The sequence below is a fragment of the Patella vulgata genome, chromosome 4 (assembly GCF_932274485.2).
Source record: "Patella vulgata chromosome 4, xgPatVulg1.2, whole genome shotgun sequence".
Lineage (NCBI taxonomy): Eukaryota > Metazoa > Mollusca > Gastropoda > Patellidae > Patella > Patella vulgata.
The window spans coordinates 7,018,414-7,040,587 of record NC_065882.2 but is presented as its reverse complement, the minus strand read 5'-3'; the positions used below and the strand labels follow the sequence as shown (position 1 = coordinate 7,040,587).

At 38.4% G+C, this 22,174-nt stretch overlaps 1 protein-coding gene across 1 annotated transcript in view; it reads left to right on the top strand.

Annotated features, from left to right (window-relative positions):
- LOC126819108 (orexin/Hypocretin receptor type 1) overlaps positions 1–21,549 on the top strand; it is a 40,541-nt gene extending 18,992 nt beyond the window's left edge. The window contains exons 2-5 of the mRNA XM_050546979.2: positions 999–1,365; positions 9,001–9,133; positions 17,615–17,736; positions 19,143–21,549. Coding sequence (XP_050402936.1) covers positions 999–1,365; positions 9,001–9,133; positions 17,615–17,736; positions 19,143–19,282 — 762 coding nt within the window. The 3' untranslated portion in view covers positions 19,283–21,549. The remainder of the gene's footprint in view (positions 1–998; positions 1,366–9,000; positions 9,134–17,614; positions 17,737–19,142) is intronic.
- The last annotated feature ends 625 nt before the right edge of the window (positions 21,550–22,174 follow it).

Here is a 22,174-nt window from a genome sequence, read left to right as displayed (position 1 = left end):
TTCCCTTCTTAGATTATTTTTGATGTATAGTGTGCCCTACATTATGAATAAGTGGCTAATAAAAGTTAGACCCGTATTTTCCATCCGGTTAAATCGCCTTTTGGCAATATCCTTAGTTTCTTGAACATATAATAATAATAATGTTCTCTATAGCTGAGTATTCAGTCAGTGTTCTCCCACTGCTAAAGCCCCCTACGCGCAAGCGAATTATTGAAATAAAATTGAACCATATGTTGGTCCTGAAATGACCTAGTTTGTGTCAAGTGGACGTTAAACCCCATTTCTCTCTCTCCCCCTTAATTTTTGGTGGGGTTGGATGGCCGAACGGTCCTCCGGTTTCCCCCACTGCTAAAGACCCCTACGCGCAAGCGAATTATTGAAATAAAATTGAACCATATGTTAGTCCAGAAATGACATAGTTTGTTTCGAGTGGACGTTAAACCCCATTCCTCTCTCTCTCAAATGATAAGTGTTCATAATGTGTTCAATAAAAAGCAAGTATACCCTGTCTCGTGTACAATACCCCCCAGTACTTATATCTAACAGTGTGTGATCGTACCAGGTATACTGTGTTAACTCATAGATGAGAAGTGGCATCAGGTCTTCTAGAAAGACTCGTTCTTCATCATCGACCACCCCAGAAACGTTCATTATTTGACCATCTTCTATATCTACATTTCTGGCGTGGTTCCCCCTTGTCAGTGATGCAGGACGGAGGGCCTGACAAGGACAGCTGTCTAGTCATTCGGATGGGACGAAAAACCGACGCCCCGTGTACACATTGGCGTGCACCACGTAAAATATCCCTTCACAGTTGAAGTTCGATATAAGAGTAGGCCATAGTGCCGCTGCCCGGACAAAATTTCCCTCATAACACACTGTATGGCGTATGCCCATCTCATTAGCCAAGTTCGGAGCAGAAAAGTAGGACGTTAAACCCCATTTCATTTCATTTCTATATCTACATATTTCATGTCTTGTTTTGTTTTTTTTTTCAGACGGCGTCAATAGTGTCTTCTGTACTCACGTTATGTGCCATCGGCGTGGAGAGATACTATGGAATATGTCTCCCGTTTGAGTCCTGGCTGTCATCAAGGCGGGTAATTACCATCATCGTGATGATCTGGACTACAGCTGCTGCTGTGTCCGCACCACATCTTATATATATGACGTTAAAGTCTACCTATAAGGACATACCGGAATATTTACAGTACTGTGCTATGAATATGTCGACTCAATCAAGAAAAGTTTTCCAGTCTGTTTTGGTGATCTGTGTATATCTAATACCCCTGTTGATAATTGGAGTAATGTATTTAAGGATATCAATACGCCTATGGAGTGCCAGTATACCGGGAGAAACTCTAAGTAAGTAGGTTTGTGTGGGACTATTTTTCGTCGCCCAAAATGCCTGTTCATACGCCGATAATATTGTCAATTGTTTAAATGACATCAAGATGCACGATTAACTAGTCATAACACAACACAACACCAGGTATATATAGTGAATCTCCTACGAGTCTTTTTTTGATATCAAAAAATATCAACACAAGTCGATAAAGTAAAAAAAAACGAGGCTCTGCACTTTTACTTCACCTGATTACATTACGTCGTAGTGATACATCATTTTTTGACAGCAATTCAACCATTGCAAAGTCCTTTATATATTCACCCAGTGTTTCCATCAGGCTGATTAAATAAAAATAGTTCATTTTTAAGTTACTTTAAATAAAAAAAAAAATGAACTGTTGTTTGAAAATAAAAAAAGTAGTTCCTTTTTGATTGACCAATCAAATATCCTAAGTAGATATCGCAGTAGATTATGAAATTTATCACACAAGCGATATCTACTGTAGAATGTATTATTGGGTGATGAATGGATATAACTCTCTCTCTCTCTCTCTCTCTCTCTCTCTCTCTCTCTCAATGTTTTAAGAGACCTGGGCCCTTATTCACGAAAACTTAAACTAAGATACAATCGAAATTTTAAGAAATACTGCAATTCGATTGGCTGACCAGTAAAATCAATTTGCATATATCCAATTTGCATATTGGTCAGCCAATCGAATTGCAGTATTTCTTAAAATTTCGATTGTATCTTAGTTTAAGTTTTCGTGAATAAGGGCCCGCTTTAACCATACCATTGTTACTACTGATGAGATACCACAATGCTCCAGTCTGACACCTATACCCAGAATCAGACGAAATTATTGTTATTTCAATATGAGCTAAAACATTGCATTTGCATGATCCAGCAAAATTAATAGCCTTGCCCCGCTAAGTCAAGTCCGATTATTTATTTTGACAACTTACCCATGGAACCTTAACATTTGGCAAGAATTTGAATATGCGAAACTACAGCCAGTCTGTAGATTTAACTTCTAAGTGATAGCAAACATGCGTATTCACCCTTCCGGTGGGGTGGGTAGTGATATTTCTGAGATCAGATTACAAGTTTGCCATACTAAAACCAGTCAGATTTTATATCTTTAGAACCGACTAATAGCTAACATTTGGCATCGATTTAAGTCATATTAGTTATGAGGCAATCAGAAAGGGGTGTGGCTCCATTTTGTCCGGTCAGATTTTGGATTTTAAGATTCAGATATAACATGACAACATTTCAGAATTAAATGAAATGAAATGGGGTTTAACGTCCTACTGTTCTGCTCTTAACCTGGGCTAATGAAGACGGACATACGCCATACAGTGTGCTATGGGGGAAATTTTGCTTGGGCAGCGGCGCTACGGCCTATTCTTATATCGAATTGCAACTGCCAAGGGATCTTTTACGTGCATTCCAATGTATAATTTCAGAAATAGTTCTGATCATGTTACGCATGAGGCAAATAGTGTCCCTATTTGTGGGCGTGGCAGATCGGGCAAATTTTAAGTAATCAGATAGGAGATTTGTCACATTTAAACCAGTCGGACTTTATATTTCTAGAATTGACCTTTAATAGCTAATATTTCAGTCATATTACTTATGGGGCAAATTTTGGCCTCCGTCGCCACTTTTGTGTGGCTTAACTGCAGGCCTAACTAAAAATGGCATATTCTTGGGGGAAGGGGGGAGGAAGGGGGGGTGATTAGGGTGGCTAAGTGGGTAAGACGCTGGCTCGCTAGCCTGGAGGTCGGCTGTTCGATCCCTGCATTGGCCGAGAAAGTTCACCCAGATTTTCCGGCATGGTTCCCCCTTGTCAGTGATGCAGGACGGAGGACGTAAAATAAAACCGAGATATCGTGTACACATTGGCGAGCACGTAAAAGATCCCTTGACAGTTGGAATTCGTAGGCCGTAGTGCCGCTGTCCGGGCAAAATTTTCCTCATAGAACACTGAATGGCGTATGCCCGTCTTCTTTAGTCCAGTTCGAAGCAAAACAGTAGGACGTTAAACCCATTTCATTTCATTTCCATAGTCTTGGATATTTTTTAAATTGAGCCTTTACGTCAGTATTTGTTTGAAATTATACGGTAAACGGTAAACACTACTTCAAAGTAAATCTTGCATCACGATTTAATTTCAACCATCGCTCAAAAGATGCATGGTATTGAAAGATCGTGATTTATGCATTTCACGTTTCATCTGTAATTTGCACTGGAGATCGTGGCGGAAAAGTATATATTTAATGGCTGTTGATCGGAATATTAGGTTTTCTGCCAGGGGCTTATTCAGTGATTATTTACATTTAGGAGCCACGGTGGCTAAGTGGGTAAGATGCTGGCTCGCTAGCCTGGAGGTTGTTTCGCTCCCGGTGTGGGCCGAGAAAGTTCACTGAGGTTTTCCGGCGTAGTTTCCACTGGTCAGTGGTGCAGGACGGAGGGCCTGACAAGGACAGCTTTCTAGTCGTTCGGATTGAACGAAAAACCAAGGTCCGGTGTACACATTGGCGTGCACGTAAAAGATCCCTTGGCAGTTGAAATTCGATATAAGAGTAGGCCGTAGCGCCGCTGTCGGAGCAAACTTTCTGTCATAGCACACAGTATAGCGTATCATCCGAATGACTAGACAGCTGTCCTTATCCTGCACCACTGACAAGGGGAAACCACGTCGGAAAATCCCGAGGAACTTTCTAGACCAATGTAGGGATCGAACACGCAACCTCCAGGCTAGCGAGCCAGCGTCTTACTCACTTAGCCACCGTGGTTCCACAAAAATAGGGCATTAAACTCCATACCAGAATATTGATGAGTACTGATAGCGTTATCTAGGCCAATATTTCACAAGTCACCCGCCGACTGATAACCAATGTTTTAATATATTACTAGAGATTTTATCATCTCAATGTTGTAAATCAGCCAACTGTTCTCACTCAGTAGTATGAATACCGAAGCTGACCGGTTGAAACATACGAAAGTTAATCAGGAACAGCTATTAATTTCAGATTTGTCAAAAATTCCAGCCAATTTAACGAACACGTGTCTGCATTATCGATGATTGCTATTTTTCTCGAAGCGAGATGTAGCACCTAACAACATCAGTTTAGGATGCGTAAAGAAAGCCAGTTAGCGTCTTATATTAAAGGCCAATATACCAGTATCAAAGATATACTATAGGAAAATATGTACTACCAAATAATATATAATAACATCATGTGTATACTATCAATTAATATACAATAACAAAATATATACTACCAAACCATATACAATAACAAAATATATTCTACCAAACCATATACAATAACAAAATATATTCTACCAAACCATATACAATAACAAAATACTACCAAACCGTATACAATAACAAAATACTACCAAACTATATACAATAACAACATATATACTACCAAACCATATACAATAACAAAATATATACTACCAAACCATATACAATAACAACATATATACTACCAAACCATATACAATAACAAAATATATACTACCAAACCATATACAATAACAAAATATATACTACCAAACCATATACAATAACAGAATATATACTAACAAACCGTATACAATAACAACATATATACTAACAAACTATATGCAATAACAAAATATATACTACCAAACATATACAATAACATCATATATACTAACAAATAATGTACAATAACAACATATATACTACCAAACCATATACAATAACAACATACATGTATATACTACCAAACCATGTTTTAGGCCATCGAATTTTGGGTCCCGGACGATTTTAGGCTCTGGGCAAATTTGCGCCCTCGACGAATTTGGGCCCCGAACGAATTTGGGCTCCGGGCGAATTTTGGCCCAAAATAAACAATATCAAACCATACACTGCATATAAATATTCTAGTATTGTTTAACCGGACAATAACAGACAGCCGACTGATTTACAAATTATTATTTGAATACAACTAAGGGAGCCACGGTGGCTAAGTGGTAAGACGCTGGCTTGTTAGCCTGGAAGTCGCGTGTTCAAACCCTGCATTGGCCGAGAAAGTTGTGGTGCAGGACGGAGGGACTGACAAGGACAGCTGTCTAGCCATTCGGATCGGACGGAAAACCGAGGTTCCGTGTATACATTGGCGTGTACGTAAAAGATCCCTTGGCAGCTGGAATTCAATATAAGAGTAGGCCATAGTGCCGTTGCCCGGGCAAACTTTTCCCTCATTATCATATCACACTGTATGGCGTATGCCGTCGTTATCAGTTAAGTCGGAGCAGAAAAGTGGGACTAGTAGGGTCAAAGTAATGAAAACAAATGGGCCAACCTCCAAAAAATTGCAAGAAAACGTTTTATGGTTATTTCTTGTAGTATATGGTCTAGACAACAACATATCAAAAGTTGTCTAAAATTGAGCTACCGCAAAGGGTCTAAACATGACGTCAAACAAATGGCCGCCATTTGTTGTAAAAGGCTTAGGTGTAAAACAATGCTATTATAAAACCAATGTCTTAGTAATTCATCACTCTGTGAGTGTTGTGCGGTGTTTCCACGTGACGTCATGGCGTTATAAGGGGTCGTTATGACGTCAATTGTTCCTTTAGATGGTTTATTAGCCATTTCATTTGAGATTATAGATGGATGGCTAGCATAAATGCGGGCAATTGCTGCAATAGAAATGCCGACAACGATTTATGGTCGGTCTAGACCTATATAATCACCAAAGTCCCAGTCCGAATTCCGTGCCAAATGGGTCAAATTGGCCAACATTTGATTATTTTACTGGACAATATACAATAACAAACAGCCGGCTGGTTTACAAATTATTGTAAAATTAACACTAACCTAAGTTGTAGCAATTTAAAGTTCATATTATATACTTGATATCACGCCGGTGTCTTGAATTTAACGTAATCATACTTCAACGTCTAAGCAAATAATATCAACAAGCCAAGGTGGTATCTATTGTACTTTTTATGCTTTAATATTCTCGAAATCTCTTTACAAAGAATACTTTTGAGTCTTTTATTTTGGTAAATTTGAAAAAAAATTAGAAGCCGCGGTGGCTTAGTGAGTGAGACACTCGCTCACTAACCAAGAGGTCTCGAGTTAATAACTCGCTGCAACAGACCCTTACATCAATTATAACGCGGGTTATATAACAACTCTTCTAGATCCTAGTATAGTAAAGACAAGTAAAACGGAACGAAATAGAATCTGTGTTTTAATCAGATAGTGGTTAGGTGATCATAAAGCCATTGATTCATCCTCCGAACATACAAGACCACCCGTCCTGCACCACTGACAAGGAGACATCGCGCTGAAACATCGCTAGAACAATCGTGGCCAACATCGGATTCAAACCCATGATTCCTACTCGGTGAGAGAGAGAGAGAGAGAGAGATGGGTTTAAAGTCATTTTGGGACTGACATATGGTTCAATGTTATTTCAATAATTCGCGTGTGCGCGTAGGGGTCGTTAGCAGTGAGAGGAAACCGGAGGACCCGGATAAAACCCACGAGGTTGGATAGGCGACCCTACTCCTTGTCACGTACAACGGGGGAATCGAAACCACACCAGTTGACTCAACGACAGATCTTATGATACAGCGCGCACGCGCTAACCATTCGACCATCCAACCCCCCGAGCCACCATGACTCTAACAGCAGTTGAAAATGCCAGATGTCAATCCACATCTGCTACAAAAATGTGTGTTACATTCTTCAGAGATTTGATTGATAGCCCTCTGACACGCCCTTCATCTGTAAAATGTAAACACGCATTTAAGCATCCCTGTATTTCCAGTAACAACGACGTTAATGAACGTCTGATGCTATCTGGTAAATGAAAAAGAAGAATGTCATGCCCTTGTGTCTGGTATGTCAGGCTAATCTTCTCTCTCCGTATTATTTGTCAATTATGACTCTTTCTTTGACAACAGCGGTTGTATGCGCAGATAAATCACTCACAGAGATCCATCGACACAGGTTGTCTAACAAGAAACGCCAAGTTTATTTTCTTTCTTGAAAACCCACAAAAACTAGAGCTCTTAATTCGGCGGTAGATACAAGTGTTGACTGACAGGGGAAGAAATTAGCAAGCTGAAGAAGTTACCTTTCATGCAATTTTACATGCCATGGTTTTTAACTAAACCTTAAAAAAGATATCCAATTCGGTATAATTCTAACAACTATCGTATAACATCCACTCCAAATGATAAAAATGAACGGACTAATGTTCTGCTCCTACTGGGCTAATGAAGACGGGCATACACTGACCGCTACAGCCTACTTTTATGTCGAATTCCAACTGTGGGAATGGCAATGCGTACACGGCACCCTGGTGTTTTCGTCCAACTTTCCCGCCAACACCGGGATCGAACCCACAACATGCGAGTAGTGATCTTTAGTAATGGGAGGAAACCGGGAACCCGGAGAGAAACTCACGAGGTTACAACGGGACTTTATTTTCTTTCATGAAAACTTCACAAACCAGGGTTCTCTCGATTACGAACATGATAGACTTTAGTAGACATTTTGGATTTAACCCCCCCCCCACCCTCCACACTAATTTCAAATCATACTGAACAAAATTATTCATTAAAGATACATTATGGAAGATTTAGATAAAGAGCTATCCATTCTTCCTATACTAGTTCGAAAATAGATCATGAAAATGAATAATTTGAAAATTTCATTCAAATTACACTATTGCGAGTGAAGATATTAGCCTTTGAAGGTTTGACAAGACGTGTGTAATAATTTCAACCACCGTACTGCTTGTTCGAAGCTAAGTCTCGCTCCTCCATTTTTAGATTAAATCAAACTATGACTGAACCATTATAATCTATTTAATATCGGAGAAATCCGATGCCATCGAGGGTTGATTATGGCCTGGATAAGTTAATTAATATCTAATTAATAATTTAGATAACATTTCAGGTCTAAAGAAAGACCTGCAATCGGCAGATTTAGCTCTTGCATAATGTATGTTTAATAAAGGGTTCAATAACTACCCCCTCTCTCTCTCTCTCTCTCTCTCTCTATCTCTCTCTCTCTCTTTAAACACACACCATTACTGTTCTGTTTTACGATTTGGTTAATTATTAAAAGGTATGATATACCTTCAGCTGTGATACGAAACGAAAGTGATTAAAATAAAGTTATGTCTGGATGTAATTTCAGAATGTAACTAAAAGATACATTATGTAAAATTTAGATAACGAGCTCACGATTCTTGCTATAATAGCTCAAAAATAGATAATGTAAAATGAAAATATTAAAAATTTCAAATTACTTTATTCTGAACCAAGTTATCACTGTTTGTAGTTTTGACAAGATGTGTGCATTGTGGTAATCAGGGCACTGGTACATTCGAGACTTTGCCTCGCTTTCCTATTTTTAAATTAAATTTTTAAATGGCGAACCGTTCTAATCTAGTTAAAATCTCGAGTATCCGATGTCATTGAGAGTTGATTATAGTCTTTTCATGTTAATAAATGTCTAATTAATAATTTATATAACATTCGGGCCTTCAACAGACAGATTTAGCTCTTGCATAATGCATGTTTAATATACTTCTACCTCACTTTGACATTACCTTTACAGTGCATCATTTTTCTCCATTTTTCAGAATCAGCAGGAAGACCATCTAATGCTATGATTAATCAAAAATTATCCAGACGGAAGATATCCCGAATGTTAATTGCTGTTGTAATTATATTTGCTGTTTGTTATTTGCCGATACACGTAATGTATATTTGCTTGTAAGTTTTAAATATTACATTGATCAATTCACGACCCCCCCCCCCCCGTCCACCACAAGAGTTCCACAAGATATTGGACTTATAAAAAAAAATCAAATTTTTCAAAAAGTTCTTCTCAGACCTCCCTATGTGCCTGTGTGGTACCACAATCCACAAGATTTTCGACTTGGATTAACTTTGTTAGAGTATTTTGGGTCTGTGGTGTTTTTCGCCACAAGATATTGGAATCAATTTGACTTATGTGTCACACATGACTTAGAAAAACAGAAATCTATTTTAGGGTAACAATTGTTTATAATAATAATAATAACATAGATCTGCCAGGCAGATATGAAAGCTTTCATATTGATGGTCTCGGGTCATGCATTATGTCAAAAATGTCAAAAAGAAAAAATAATTAATAAGATCAGCCAATAATTCGCTAAGCTAAACAAGAAATATTTCAACTGGGCAATATTTTTGGATAGATGTTACGGATTAAATCGGCCAAACACTGGCTAAGTCATAACGACCAGGCATCACTTCTCATCTGATGGTATTGATTCTGCCAAGAATCTTAACCAGAAAAGAATTATCTTTATAACTTTTGTAACTTCTTTTTGAAGATAAAACATGAAAACGCACCAGTAACAGTTGGATGACATGCACCTAAGACTACTTATGGCTTCGAACAAGGGTTAAAAGATTTGCCATGTTTCCTAACTCCTTTCTGAAGATAAAACCTCGAAGACGCTCCAGTAACAGTTGAATGGCATGCCCCTAAGACTACTTGTGGCTTCGAACAAGGGTTAAAAGATTTGCCATGTTTGCTAACTTCTTTTTGAAGATAAAACATGAAAACGCATCAGTAACAGTTGAATGACCTGCCCCTAAGACTACTTGTGGTTTCGAAATTCCAGATAGGATGAAATTAGTTGATGCGATTTCAAGTGAGATTTGTATAATTTAGATTTTTGGAGGATTAATTTATGGTCTATAAGATCAAACGCCTTTAAAGATCGAGAAAAACTGCTCCGGGCATATTACTTGAGTCTATTTCTTTAAGCCAGATATTTGTAATTCTCAATAAGGCTGCTGAACAGGAATGATTTTTTTTTCTAAAACCAGATTTCAATTCATAAAATAGTTTGCAGTTTTCCAAATATTTTGTAATTTAAGATCTGATGTGTGTTTATACGCCCACATTGAAATGTTGTCGTGTTTTGTCGTCGCCCTCGTCCGTCCGTCAGTCGGTTCGGCGTCCACAATTGCCAGAGTTATGGCCCTTGATCACTTCAAAATATGTTAGCATGGGGCAGAACCTTATAAAACCAAACAAATTCTAATGATTTTCTGATAATTACGTTATGAGTTGTTACTCTTAATCAGATTTTAATGTATTATAAATGTTTCATTACCGAAAAAAGTAAAAATATGCGACAAATCTTGTTGAATGCCCGGACGATTTAGCTGCTGTGGGCGTATGTTTCGTTGCCTGGCAACCTATCTTTCAAATATTTTTGATATTGTGGGTAAGACAGAAATGGGTAGATCTTTGTCTTCCTTCTTACGGATTGGGATACGTTTAGCAAATTTTAATTGTTCGGGGAAAATATTTTTTGAGATGCATAAATTTATTATAATAATAATAATAATAATAATAATAATGTATATTTGTAATGCGCTTAATAATCCATCCATATACGCATGCTCAAAGCGCAACATTTAAAGAGTCAATACCCGTAGCCTTACTTGGATCGAGCATATTTAGATATTTGTGTACATCTGCACATGAGATATAATTTATGGTAAATTCTTTGTTAGGAGGAATTGTTTTTTGAACAACAGAACAGTAGGACGTTAAACCCCATTTTATTTCATACCATTTTTGAACAAATTTATCAATCTTTTCACAATTTCTTTGGAAAGGGGGTTATATACAGGCTTAATATCATCGGTAACATTGGTTCAATAATTATTCATTATATCAGATAAATCATCACAATTTCTTATTATCTAATTTCATGGACATCGGATAGGTACAGCTCGTTTTATTTCCCATAGCATTGTTAATTTTTTTCGAAATATTGAATGAAACAAGTTGGCCATGTCTTAGACACCATGCATTTTATATTCATCTTTCCAGTCAGTTGTGTAATTAGTTTTAAAATAAAATAAAAATATATTCGACGGAAAGAATGTGTTAGAAACCTTGGTGTATACTTTGGCAGAGATACAGGTGTCCAACATCTGCAAAACAAAAAAACTTTTATCTGTACAATATTGGAAATATTTGACCTTGATACCACCGACTTGCTTATATTAAAGCGTCATCTCTTGATTACAGTAACTCTCTGCCAAAACACCTACTTCATGAATTACCAACAGCTGGCCATATATGAGAGAAAATGAAATGAAATGAAATGGGGTTTAACGTCCTACTCTTCTGCTCCGAACTGGGCTAATGAAGACGGGCATACGCCAAACAGTGTGCTATGAGGGAAATTTTGCCCGAACAGCGGCACTACGGCCTACTCTTATATCGAATTCCAACTGTCAAGGGATCTTTTACGTGCACGCCAATGTGTACACGGGACCTCGGTTTTTCGTCCCATCCGAACGACTAGACAGCTGTCCTTGTCAGGCCCCCCGTCCTGCATCACTGACCAGGGTTAACCACGCCGGAACATATATGAGAGAGAGGGGGTGGGTGGGGGTAACGGCGCAAACTAGTTCATTTCGGGACTAACATATGCTTCAAGTTTATTTCAATAATTCGCTTGAGCGTACGGTCTTTAGCTGAGGGGGGGGGGGGGGGGCTGGATGGGGTTTAACGTCCACTCGACACAAACCAGGTCACATGGTTCAATTTTATTTCAATAATTCGCTTGCGAGTAGGGGTCTTTAGCAGTGGGAGGAAACCGGAGGACCTGGAGAAAACCCACGAGGTTGGTTGAACAGGCAATCTTACTCCTTGTCACGTACAACCGAGGAATCCAACCACGCCAGTTGACTCAATAACAGACCGTATGGTACAGCGCGCACATACTAACCATTAATGCTATTTTCATAATGCAAACAACATCTCAAATTAGAGGAGATAAATCGCTAATATTTGGGACTTAGAAATTGACACAAGTTGGTCGCAACGCATATAATAATATAATATGAATGTACATAAACTGATTTACGTTATCGTTTCCGTTTTACTCTAAATTCAAATCAGTACATTTTGTCCATCTCTCTTCTGTATATATTTGCGTATTTATTTTCATTTTTAACAAGAGGAAATAATTAAAAAGATTTTGTAGAATTTTTGAAAAAAATTTAAATTTAAATATGGTAGGCATATAAGGGTTTTGGGAAGAAGGTTAAATATCTTGTGGAACTGTTGTGGTGAAAAACATCACAGACCCAAAACACTTATATCAAATTCGAAAATCGTGTTGAATGTGGTACCAGACAGGCACATAGGGAGATCATAGAAGAAATTTTTGAAAAAACTCTTGTGAAATTCGTGTGTTAAAAAACACCAGAGAATAAAATCTGGTCGATTAACTATCAATGTTCCAGGAAAATAAGTAGAAAATTCCAAACATCTAGATTAAAGATACATTATGGGAGATTCGGTAACGAGTTGGTAGTTCTCACTATAATAGTTAAAATCCAGATAATGTAAAGGCAATTTGCTAAAAATTTCATTCAAATTGATCCACTAGGAACCGAGAACTAAGCGATTGAAATTTACGCCTAGTCTCGATCATCATTACTAAAGTCAGTACGATAAACAGCATAGTCTCGATTATTCATTTAATCGTTAAATCGTGAAGGTAAGTTATGCAGTAAATCGGTTCATAATCCACTTATGATTGCAGGCTAGCGATGCCATCTAGAGTTGATTATGGCCTGGATAGGTTAATTAATGTCTAATTAATAATTTAGATAACATGTCGGGCCTAAAGAAAGACCTGCAATAGACATGTTTAAGTGAATGGATCCGGGGGCTAGAGCGCGCATGTAGTGATACGGACTTCACTCAAAAATAAAAATTAACCATAAGAAGGAATATATCCCAATAACATTGTGTTATACTAGTACGAGTCATGATTTGCTATCTGGCACGGGGGGGGGGGGGGGGGGGTGGCCGAATGGTTAGCACGTGCGCGCTGTATCATAACGTTTGTCATTGAGTTAACTAGCGTGGTTTCGAATCTCTGGTTGTACGTGGCAAGGAGTAGGATCGCCTGTCAAACCTCGTGGGTTTTCTCCGGGTCCTCCGGTTTCCTCCCGCTGCTAAAGACCCCTACGCGTAAGCGAATTATTGAAATAAAATTGAAGCATGTGTTGGTCCCGAAATGACCTACTTTGTGTCGAGTGGACGTTAAACCCCATCTCTCTCTCTCTCTCTCTCTTTCTCTCCCCCCCCCTTCTCTGTTCATGAATTTACATGATACGATGAATTAAACATGTCGCAACATTCGACATTTTCTAAAGACGATATAAAAAATCCAGTAATACGTGTAAATTTGTTTGAATTCAAGCCACGAGAGTATCTATCGATATAAATAAATGAAAAGAAATGGGGTTTAACGTCCTACTGCCACATGAAATATGAATGTAAGCATATTGAAGGGAAAACAATTACCTATACAAGTAACTGTATCGACGGATGGGGAGCCACGGTGGCTAGGTGGTTAAGGCGCTGGCTCGCTAGCCTGGAGGTCGGGTGTTCGATCCCTGCATTGGCCGAGAAAGTTCATCCCGATTTTCCGACGTGGTTTCCCCTTGTCAGTGATGCAGGACGGAGGGCCTGACAAGGACAGCTGTCTAGTCCTTCGGATGAGACAAAAGACCGAGGTCCCGTGTAAACATTGGAATGCACGTAAAAGATCCCTTGGCAGTTGGAATTCGATATAAGAGTAGGCGATAGTGCCGCTGCCCGGGCAAAATTTCCCTCATAGCACACTGTATGGCGTATGCCCGTCTTCATTAGCCCAGTATAGGAGCAGACCAGTAGGACGTTAAACCCTATTTCATTTCATTTTATTTCATTTCGTATCGACGGATGACCAGTATCTAGAATGGTTTAACTCCAAGCAAAGACTAGACTCCGGTTGGTTTTAACAAATCAATATTGCTCCATTTAAGTCTGGAAATTAATTATTATTCTAAATATAATGTATTATCATTTCTGATATTCGCAGGCGCAATAAATAGCTGACCGAATTACCAAATAATCACATAACCTCTCGAGGGTATAACACCAGTAGCGCTCGGACTAATTTTCAAGGTGTGGCGTGGGACTGTTGCTTTCGTGACGAGGTAACACGAATGTTTAATTTGGTGAAATTGTCGATCAATCACCTTGTCTTATTATATCGTGTCACGATCGCATACGATACGTCCAATAAAAGAAGTGATATAACTCATTATGCTCTATTCAAATTGGACAAATTCCAGCTAAAATTTATATGGATCCGCAAAAAGCAACCTAATTCTTCAACCATTAATTTAAGTTATATCCGCCTGAAAGCCGTTCGATATCTATTGTGTACAGACTTTGTTCATAGAAGTACATGGAGATTATATAGCAATAGATCAAGCGCGTGTCGAATGACAGATAACAGAGAGGTGTCAAACTTGGCGCGGTAACTAACTCCGCAACACTTGGAAACAATGGAATTCCCATGGTGTGTTGTCGTTAGGCTAACCGGTTGTATACAAATATCAATACCAGTCCGCTTTTTTCACCTCGGTGGAAGCGGACGTAAAATACAATTAACTACTTCTACTATTCTCTATCTTGTCTGTGACATCACACTCGGTGGACGCGGACTTTAAGCCCTAAACACCAACCAACTATTCCCTGCCAGCCTGCTCTAGATAGGCGAGAGTGAGAAAAGGAGTTTAACCTCCACTCGACACATGGTTCAATTTTATTTCAATAATTTGATTCTGCGTAGGCGTCTTTAGCAGTGGGAGGACACCGGAGGACCCGGAGAAAACCCATCGAGGTTGGACATTCGACCATACTCATTGTCACGTACAACCGGGGAATCGAAACCACGCCAGTTGACTCAATTACAGATCTTATGATACAACGCGCACGCGCTAACCATTCGGCCCCCTCCACCCGCTGTAAATAGAAGCTAGATGTTGGGAACGCGTGCTGTCAGCACCTGTTTGCCTCTATCCTATCAGCCCCGCGGAGGTTACTTTAGCTATCACATGTTTCCACGAACAACGCGATCAAATGGAGCGACCAATCTGAATAAAATACAGATCCTATTTCGATTCGTTTTATTATAGTTCAAAATCTCGTTTTACTTGTCATTGCTACACTAGGATCTTGAAGAGTTGTTAAATAACCCGCGTTCTGGATGATGTGAGGGATTAACCTATGAAACGGTCTGTTAAGGCGAGTTTTTGGCGTGAGATGCACGGAAGTTGTGGGTAAAGAAACAGCAACGCTGATTGGTTAATCAAATGTCTGACGTCATAGGGTCAAAAGCCTTTCTTATGATCTCTGACGCGACCTTTCATTACAACCGATAAGATCTTCATGTAGTGTAGGCTATTGAAAACGAAATATAGATCTGTACTGTAATCAGATTGTTAGAGCCTTTAACCATGAGGCCTGCGGAAGGGGGCTGCGAATGTCCCTGTTCGGTATCCCATTTCTAATTTACGTTGAACCTGCTTCTCAAAGATGAGGAGCTCTTCTGGAAAATTTCTGAGGAACGATTTGTCCAAGATTTCCCCATCGGTGAAAGCGGGCGTTAACCCTTCTAAATAACGCTTGACTATGGTCTCGTACAATGTAGCATGCTATATATAGATGACCCTGGCAGCTACCGGTGGTTGTAGCAAAGAAGAATGGCGAGGGCCATAAGGGCCTTGCACTTGAGACAGTGCCATCTGAACGCTTCCTAATCTCGCATTTCCCATCATCTCCGAAGACCATATAAACTATAAATTAGTCTAGAAAAAAATTAATGTTTCATTAGATTGAGATTAGTTTTGGAACAAAATGGATGTTTCAATAAATTGAAAATAACCGACTTTTTCAAGATGGGGAAACTGAAAACAGGTGCCTATTAATTTCATCTTATCAAGATTGACGCAACACGCTATCATGTCTGGGTGTCATTGTTAGACGATTTCAGTATAGCATCTCCGGTGGACAACGTAGACCGTATAAACTGGCGTGTGTACACCTGACAAAGTTCATTCAAACATCTTTCTATACCGGCATGATTTTTTTTAGCCAAAGATTTCGATAGGGTGTAATCTAATAAATTCAGACAAATTTTGTTTGTGAAAGCGATAAGCCGCATCTCGTGATCTATTGCCTAGAGGTTCTTTATAGAGGTTAAATAGATCGCGCTGACATCGCGAGACATCGTGACATTGCGCCAGGTTACTGACATCATTTTTTTGCCTTTCAATATGATTTCGTTATTTCGTCTAATTAGCTGGCAAATAATGGAAGCGCACGGCCATAAAGTGTAATAATTAACATAGTTGGCAGAGCTACTTCATAAAGTACGTTAAATAATGGTCTCATAGCATCACTTATCTGAGATTCAGATACAACACTTCCAGTATACTTCTTTCGTCGTTTTATAAATAAAAATCTACGGTCGCAATAAAGAAATATTATGACATTTTACGTTTTATTAAGGCGAAATTCACAGAGATAAAACCTCTTTAATTTCAAGTCACAAATGAGAGAAATGGGGTTTAACGTCCACTCGACACAAACCAGGTTATTTCGGGACTAACATATGGTTTAATTTTATTTCAATAATTCGTTTGTACTTAGGGGTCTTTAGCAGTTGTAGTAAACCGGAGAAAACCCACGAGGTTGGACAGGCGATCCTACCCCTTATCACGTACAACCAAGGACTCGAAACCACGTCAGTTGACTGAATGACAGACCTTATGATTCAACGCGCTGGCGCTAACCATTCGGCCATCCAGATATTCGTTTATTGTCTCTCATAGCACTATTTCCATCAATTTAATTAAAACTAGGATCCTATTTCGTTTCGTTTTTTATGGTTGAAAGTTCCGTTTTATTTGTCTGTACTACACTAGGATGTAGAAGAGATGTTATAACCTGTGTTCTGGATAGCATGAGGGATTAGCCAATGAAACCATCTGTTACGACTACTTCTTAGCGTACGATGCTAAACGTCAACGCTGATTGATTAATCAATCTCTGACGTCATAGGATAAAAAGCCTCTCGTATGAATAATTGGTCAGATCTTCATGTAAATCTGGGGCCTGTTTCACGAAATTTTAACTAAGATAAAATCCAAATTTTAGTAATTTGATTGGATAATACTAGATTAATTTTAGTGCTTAGCCAATCAAAATTGAAGTATCTACTAAAATTTGGATTTTATCTTTAGTTAAAATTTCGTGAAACAGGGCCCTGTATAGTAACCAGATTGTATTTCCATATATCTATTTATAATTTTGTTTAATATTTTCAGCATTTTTGACGTATTTGTTGGTTTAAAAGATCAGAGCTTTATACCACGATTAATGATGATTTCTCATTGGTTATGTTATTTTAACAGCGCCATCAACCCAATCATTTATAACTTCATGAGTAGTAAGTAAACTAGATGATTTATTATATGTTGTTTTTGTTTTTTTTTTGGGGGGGGGGGGGTGGCTGAATGGTTAGCGTGCGCGCGCTGTATCATAAAGTCTGTCATTGAGTCGACTGGCGTGGTTTCGAATCCCTGGTTGTACGTGGCAAGGAGTAGGGTCGCCTGTCCTACCTCGTGGGTTTTCTCCGGGTCCTCCGGTTTCCTCCCACTGCTAAAGACCCCTACGCGCAAGCGAATTATGTAAATAAAATTAAACCATATGTTAGTCCCGAAATTACCTAGTTTGTGTCGAGTGGACGTTAAGCCTCATTTCTCTCTATATATATATATATATGTTTTGGGTGCTATAGGGAGGTAAACGGAACAGCCAAACATCGGTATCGCATTTGAAGTACATTTCCCGCGATATAGCTCTATTTTTGAAAAAATCAAATATGTCTATTTTGCAACATTATGTTGTAGTATGTGGTGATGTTGAGGTGGTATTGGGTAGTATTGGGTAAATCGTCCCACCCTTAAGATGTGTTCTTGTAGCAGAATGGACCACGGGGACACTTGCTATAAATTCATATGCGTACAGTGGTTCTCAAAACGATGGCATGATGATATAAAGCGACGTAAATTTATAAAACGAAACAAGGAATAAGCAGTATATCCCAACTGGATATTACAGTCTCTCCTTAAACATACATTATGTAAGATTTGAATAAAGAGCTAGCTATTCTTGCTATACTAGTTCGAAAATAGATAATGTAAAATGAATAATTTGAAAATTGCGAGCGAAAATATTAGCCTTGGAAGGTTTGACAAGATGTGTGCAATAAATGTGGCTGAGCTGTTCTAATCTATTTAATATCGGAGACATCCGATGCCACCGAGAGTTGATAATGGCCTGGATAAGTTAATTAATGTCTAATTGATAATTTAGAAAATATTTCAGGCCCAAAGAAAGACCTGCAATAGGCAGATTCAGTTCTTGCATAATGTATGTTTAAGTAGATTAAAATGCCAACTCGTGTAATAAATTTTAAAACAAAAAAGTTACACAAATCTAATGAAATAACACGATGGCGTTGTGAAGTCTGAAGCCACTGTCCGGGGTACACCCCACCCCCCCACCACTTTACATAGTATAGACTGAATAACCTGGTCTTAATGACGTCATACTGGTTCCTACGTAACTGTGCTATTCTGTCTCCAATATGCAAGTCAGAAAAGGAGTGACGTAGGAGCGAGTCTGACGTATTAGAGCAGGTTATCCAGTGTATACATAAGTAATCATTGAATTGTAACTTCCCATAGGCTAGTCTCACACGGATCGAAATGTTCACCAGATGTTTAACCCCATTCTACTTACGGCCCCGAATCATAACGAAATCAATTTGTTTTTATTTGTTTTTTTCAGTGAAGTTTCAATCGGAATTCAAACGTATATTCTACAGAATGACATACCGACGTTATCCAGAATCCCATGGCCGCACTGAGAGTCTACAACTGAAGAGTAATGACGACTATTATTCTACAACGGTGGAAAATAGACTATAACATCATACAAATATTAATTTATTATAATACTGGTCATATAATATCGATATAGACGGGAAATGGTTTACCCTGTGTAAAGATGAAGTAACCTATCCCCGACGTCCAACAGTATGACGTAGAGGCACGTCGTCAAACAATACGATTATGTTGTCGTTGCTACGTCGTAAAAGTGACGTCATCCCCGACGTCCAACAGTATGACGTATACACACATCGTTAAAGATTATGTTGTCGTAACTACGTTTTAAAAGTGATGCCATCCCCGACGTCCAACAGTATGACGTATACACACATCGTTAAAGATTATGTTGTCGTAACTACGTTGTAAAAGTGACGCCATCCCCGACGTCCAACAGTATGACGTATAAGATTATGTTGTTGTTGTTACGTCATAAAAGTGACGCCATTGTCTCCGACAATCTCAAAACTGTTGTCAAATTTAAAAGTTTATGTTTGAAATCAAAATATAAGTTTTCACCAGAATGATAAAGGTGGCAGTAAGGTTAAAACATTCCGGCGGATGAATATGTGAACTTTCTGGAAATTCGTCAATGTTCAGAGAACTGGGAGAAGTTTTCACTTATCTCGTTAAACGTAAGTTGTCGGGGAAAAGGAGCACAGTCACGTTGTTGTCAAGGAAGTTCGGCCATGGTTGCTACGAGGATAGGCTGAATGAAGAGTTATGAATGGATGGGGTTAACAGAGTGAAGGAATGAATGGATTAGAGATACTATGTGTGACAAGCAGAGTTTTAGGCCTGTAACTAATATGTTCTTGTTGGATGAGTTTGTTTCTCTGTTTGAGAACAATCTAATAATCCATATTTGAAAAAATAAATGGATTACAGATACTATGTGATAAGCAAAGTTTTATAATTAATATATTATGTTGCGAACAATCGCATAGGCTATATTTGAAGAAATGAACGGATAACAGATACTATGTGATTAGCAGAGTTTGATAACTAATATATTCTTGTGTGGTTAATTTGTTTCTCTGTTGTGAACAATCGAATATTTTTGAAACCGAATAAGGTCAAGACATTTCGAAATCTGTGGCCATCGGTTATTCAATACTACTTAAAGGCCATAAATGCCTTATAAATAATTCGACCAATCTGATTAAAATACAGATCTATATTTCGTTTCGTTTTTTATACTTTCGATGGCCTACACTAACTAAAGATCTGACCGGTTGTAGTGAAAGGTCGCGTCAGGGGTCGTACGATCGACTTTTGACCACATGACGTCAAACATTGATTAATCAATCAGCGTTGACGTTTCTAGTGGTTCACCCACAGTTCCGTACATCGCACGCCAAGAACTCGCCGTAACAGACAGTTCCATTGGCTAATCCCTCACTTCAATCAGAATGCGACTTATATAACAACTCTTCCGGATCCTAGTGTTGTGAAGACGAGTAAAACGAAATTTTAAACTCGCCGTAACAGACAGTTTCATTGGCTAATCCCTCACTTCAATCAACCAGAATGCGAGTTATATATCAACTCTTCCAGAACCTAGTGTTGTGAAGACAAGTAAAACGAAATTTTAAACCTAAAAAACGAAACGAAATATGATCTGTGTTTTAATCGGATTGGTTTCGACGCCTACTGAATCATTTTACATTGTGATATTCAAGTTACAACATGCCAGAATAAACATATAATGTAATGCTTTAAGTTTTAAAAAAAACTATAGACATACAAAACTAGAGGTAGCCCACGCGCAAATAAATCATGCTTAGTTCATAATGAACAACAAAAATGGCTCCAGGACAACAAAATGTCTAAAACAAAGTAAAAAAGAAAAGTTTGAAACATAAAATCAATGCGTCATTATATTATGACATTCAAAGACCAGCATATACGCGTATAATGTACAGTTTGAAACTATACCCGCACTTAAATCATTATTCGTTCATAAATTGTTCATATTGATATCAGTCCTTTTTGTATAAAATATGTTGATTTTTATCTGTTAACATCGACGTCAAGAGATTTGAGGACCAGCATATAAGCGTCTAATGTATATACATACACAAAAATAGAGTTACTCACACTTAAATCATTATTCGTTCATAAATTGTTCATATTGATATCAGTTCTAATTGTTCGTATGAAATATATTGATTTTTATCTGTTAACATCGACGTCAAGAGATTACTTTTCTTATCTTGTAAAGTACTTTATGTTTGAACATGTGTACTGTTATGAAGGCAGCAATTCACCAAGCTGCAAAAACAGTGAAACGACAATCTGAAATAGACGCGCTGGGGGGGGGGGGGGGAGTTTCGGGGAATTATATGTTCCTTAACCGGTATAAATGAATGCATGGGCGACGTTTCGATCACCATCGGTTTGCCAAACGATGTACCATTGTAAAATAAAAGAAATTATACATTGATGATCTGTCCAAAAAAGAACCCGGTGCGTACTTTCCCCAAACAGTTTCGAACTCAAGACAAGTGCTTTTGCCTTGGCGGACCCTGTTTATATGACCCAAGAGCCCAGATTTATTGGACCAGCAGCTGGTCATAAACCGCTACATTGCGGGCGCCTCTCTTCGAAAAAAAGCCTATGGCTGCGCTAATTCCGCTATGAAACTTGGCCTGATTGCTCTTTGGACAATAGCTTAGTATAAATAATGTACGCTTGGCACATTGCCCGTTTGAAATAATGATACACCAACATAAAAGGATGACGTCACACTCCCACGTGTTTTGCAATTAAATACGTCACACGGCTCCAACATTTTAACTAGTATAAATAATGTACCCTTGGCACATTGCCCGTACAATTATTTGAAATAATGATAAGCCAGCATGAAAGGAGGACGTCACATGTGTATTTTAACACGTGTTAACATATAGTTCACCTAAGTGGCCGAAACGT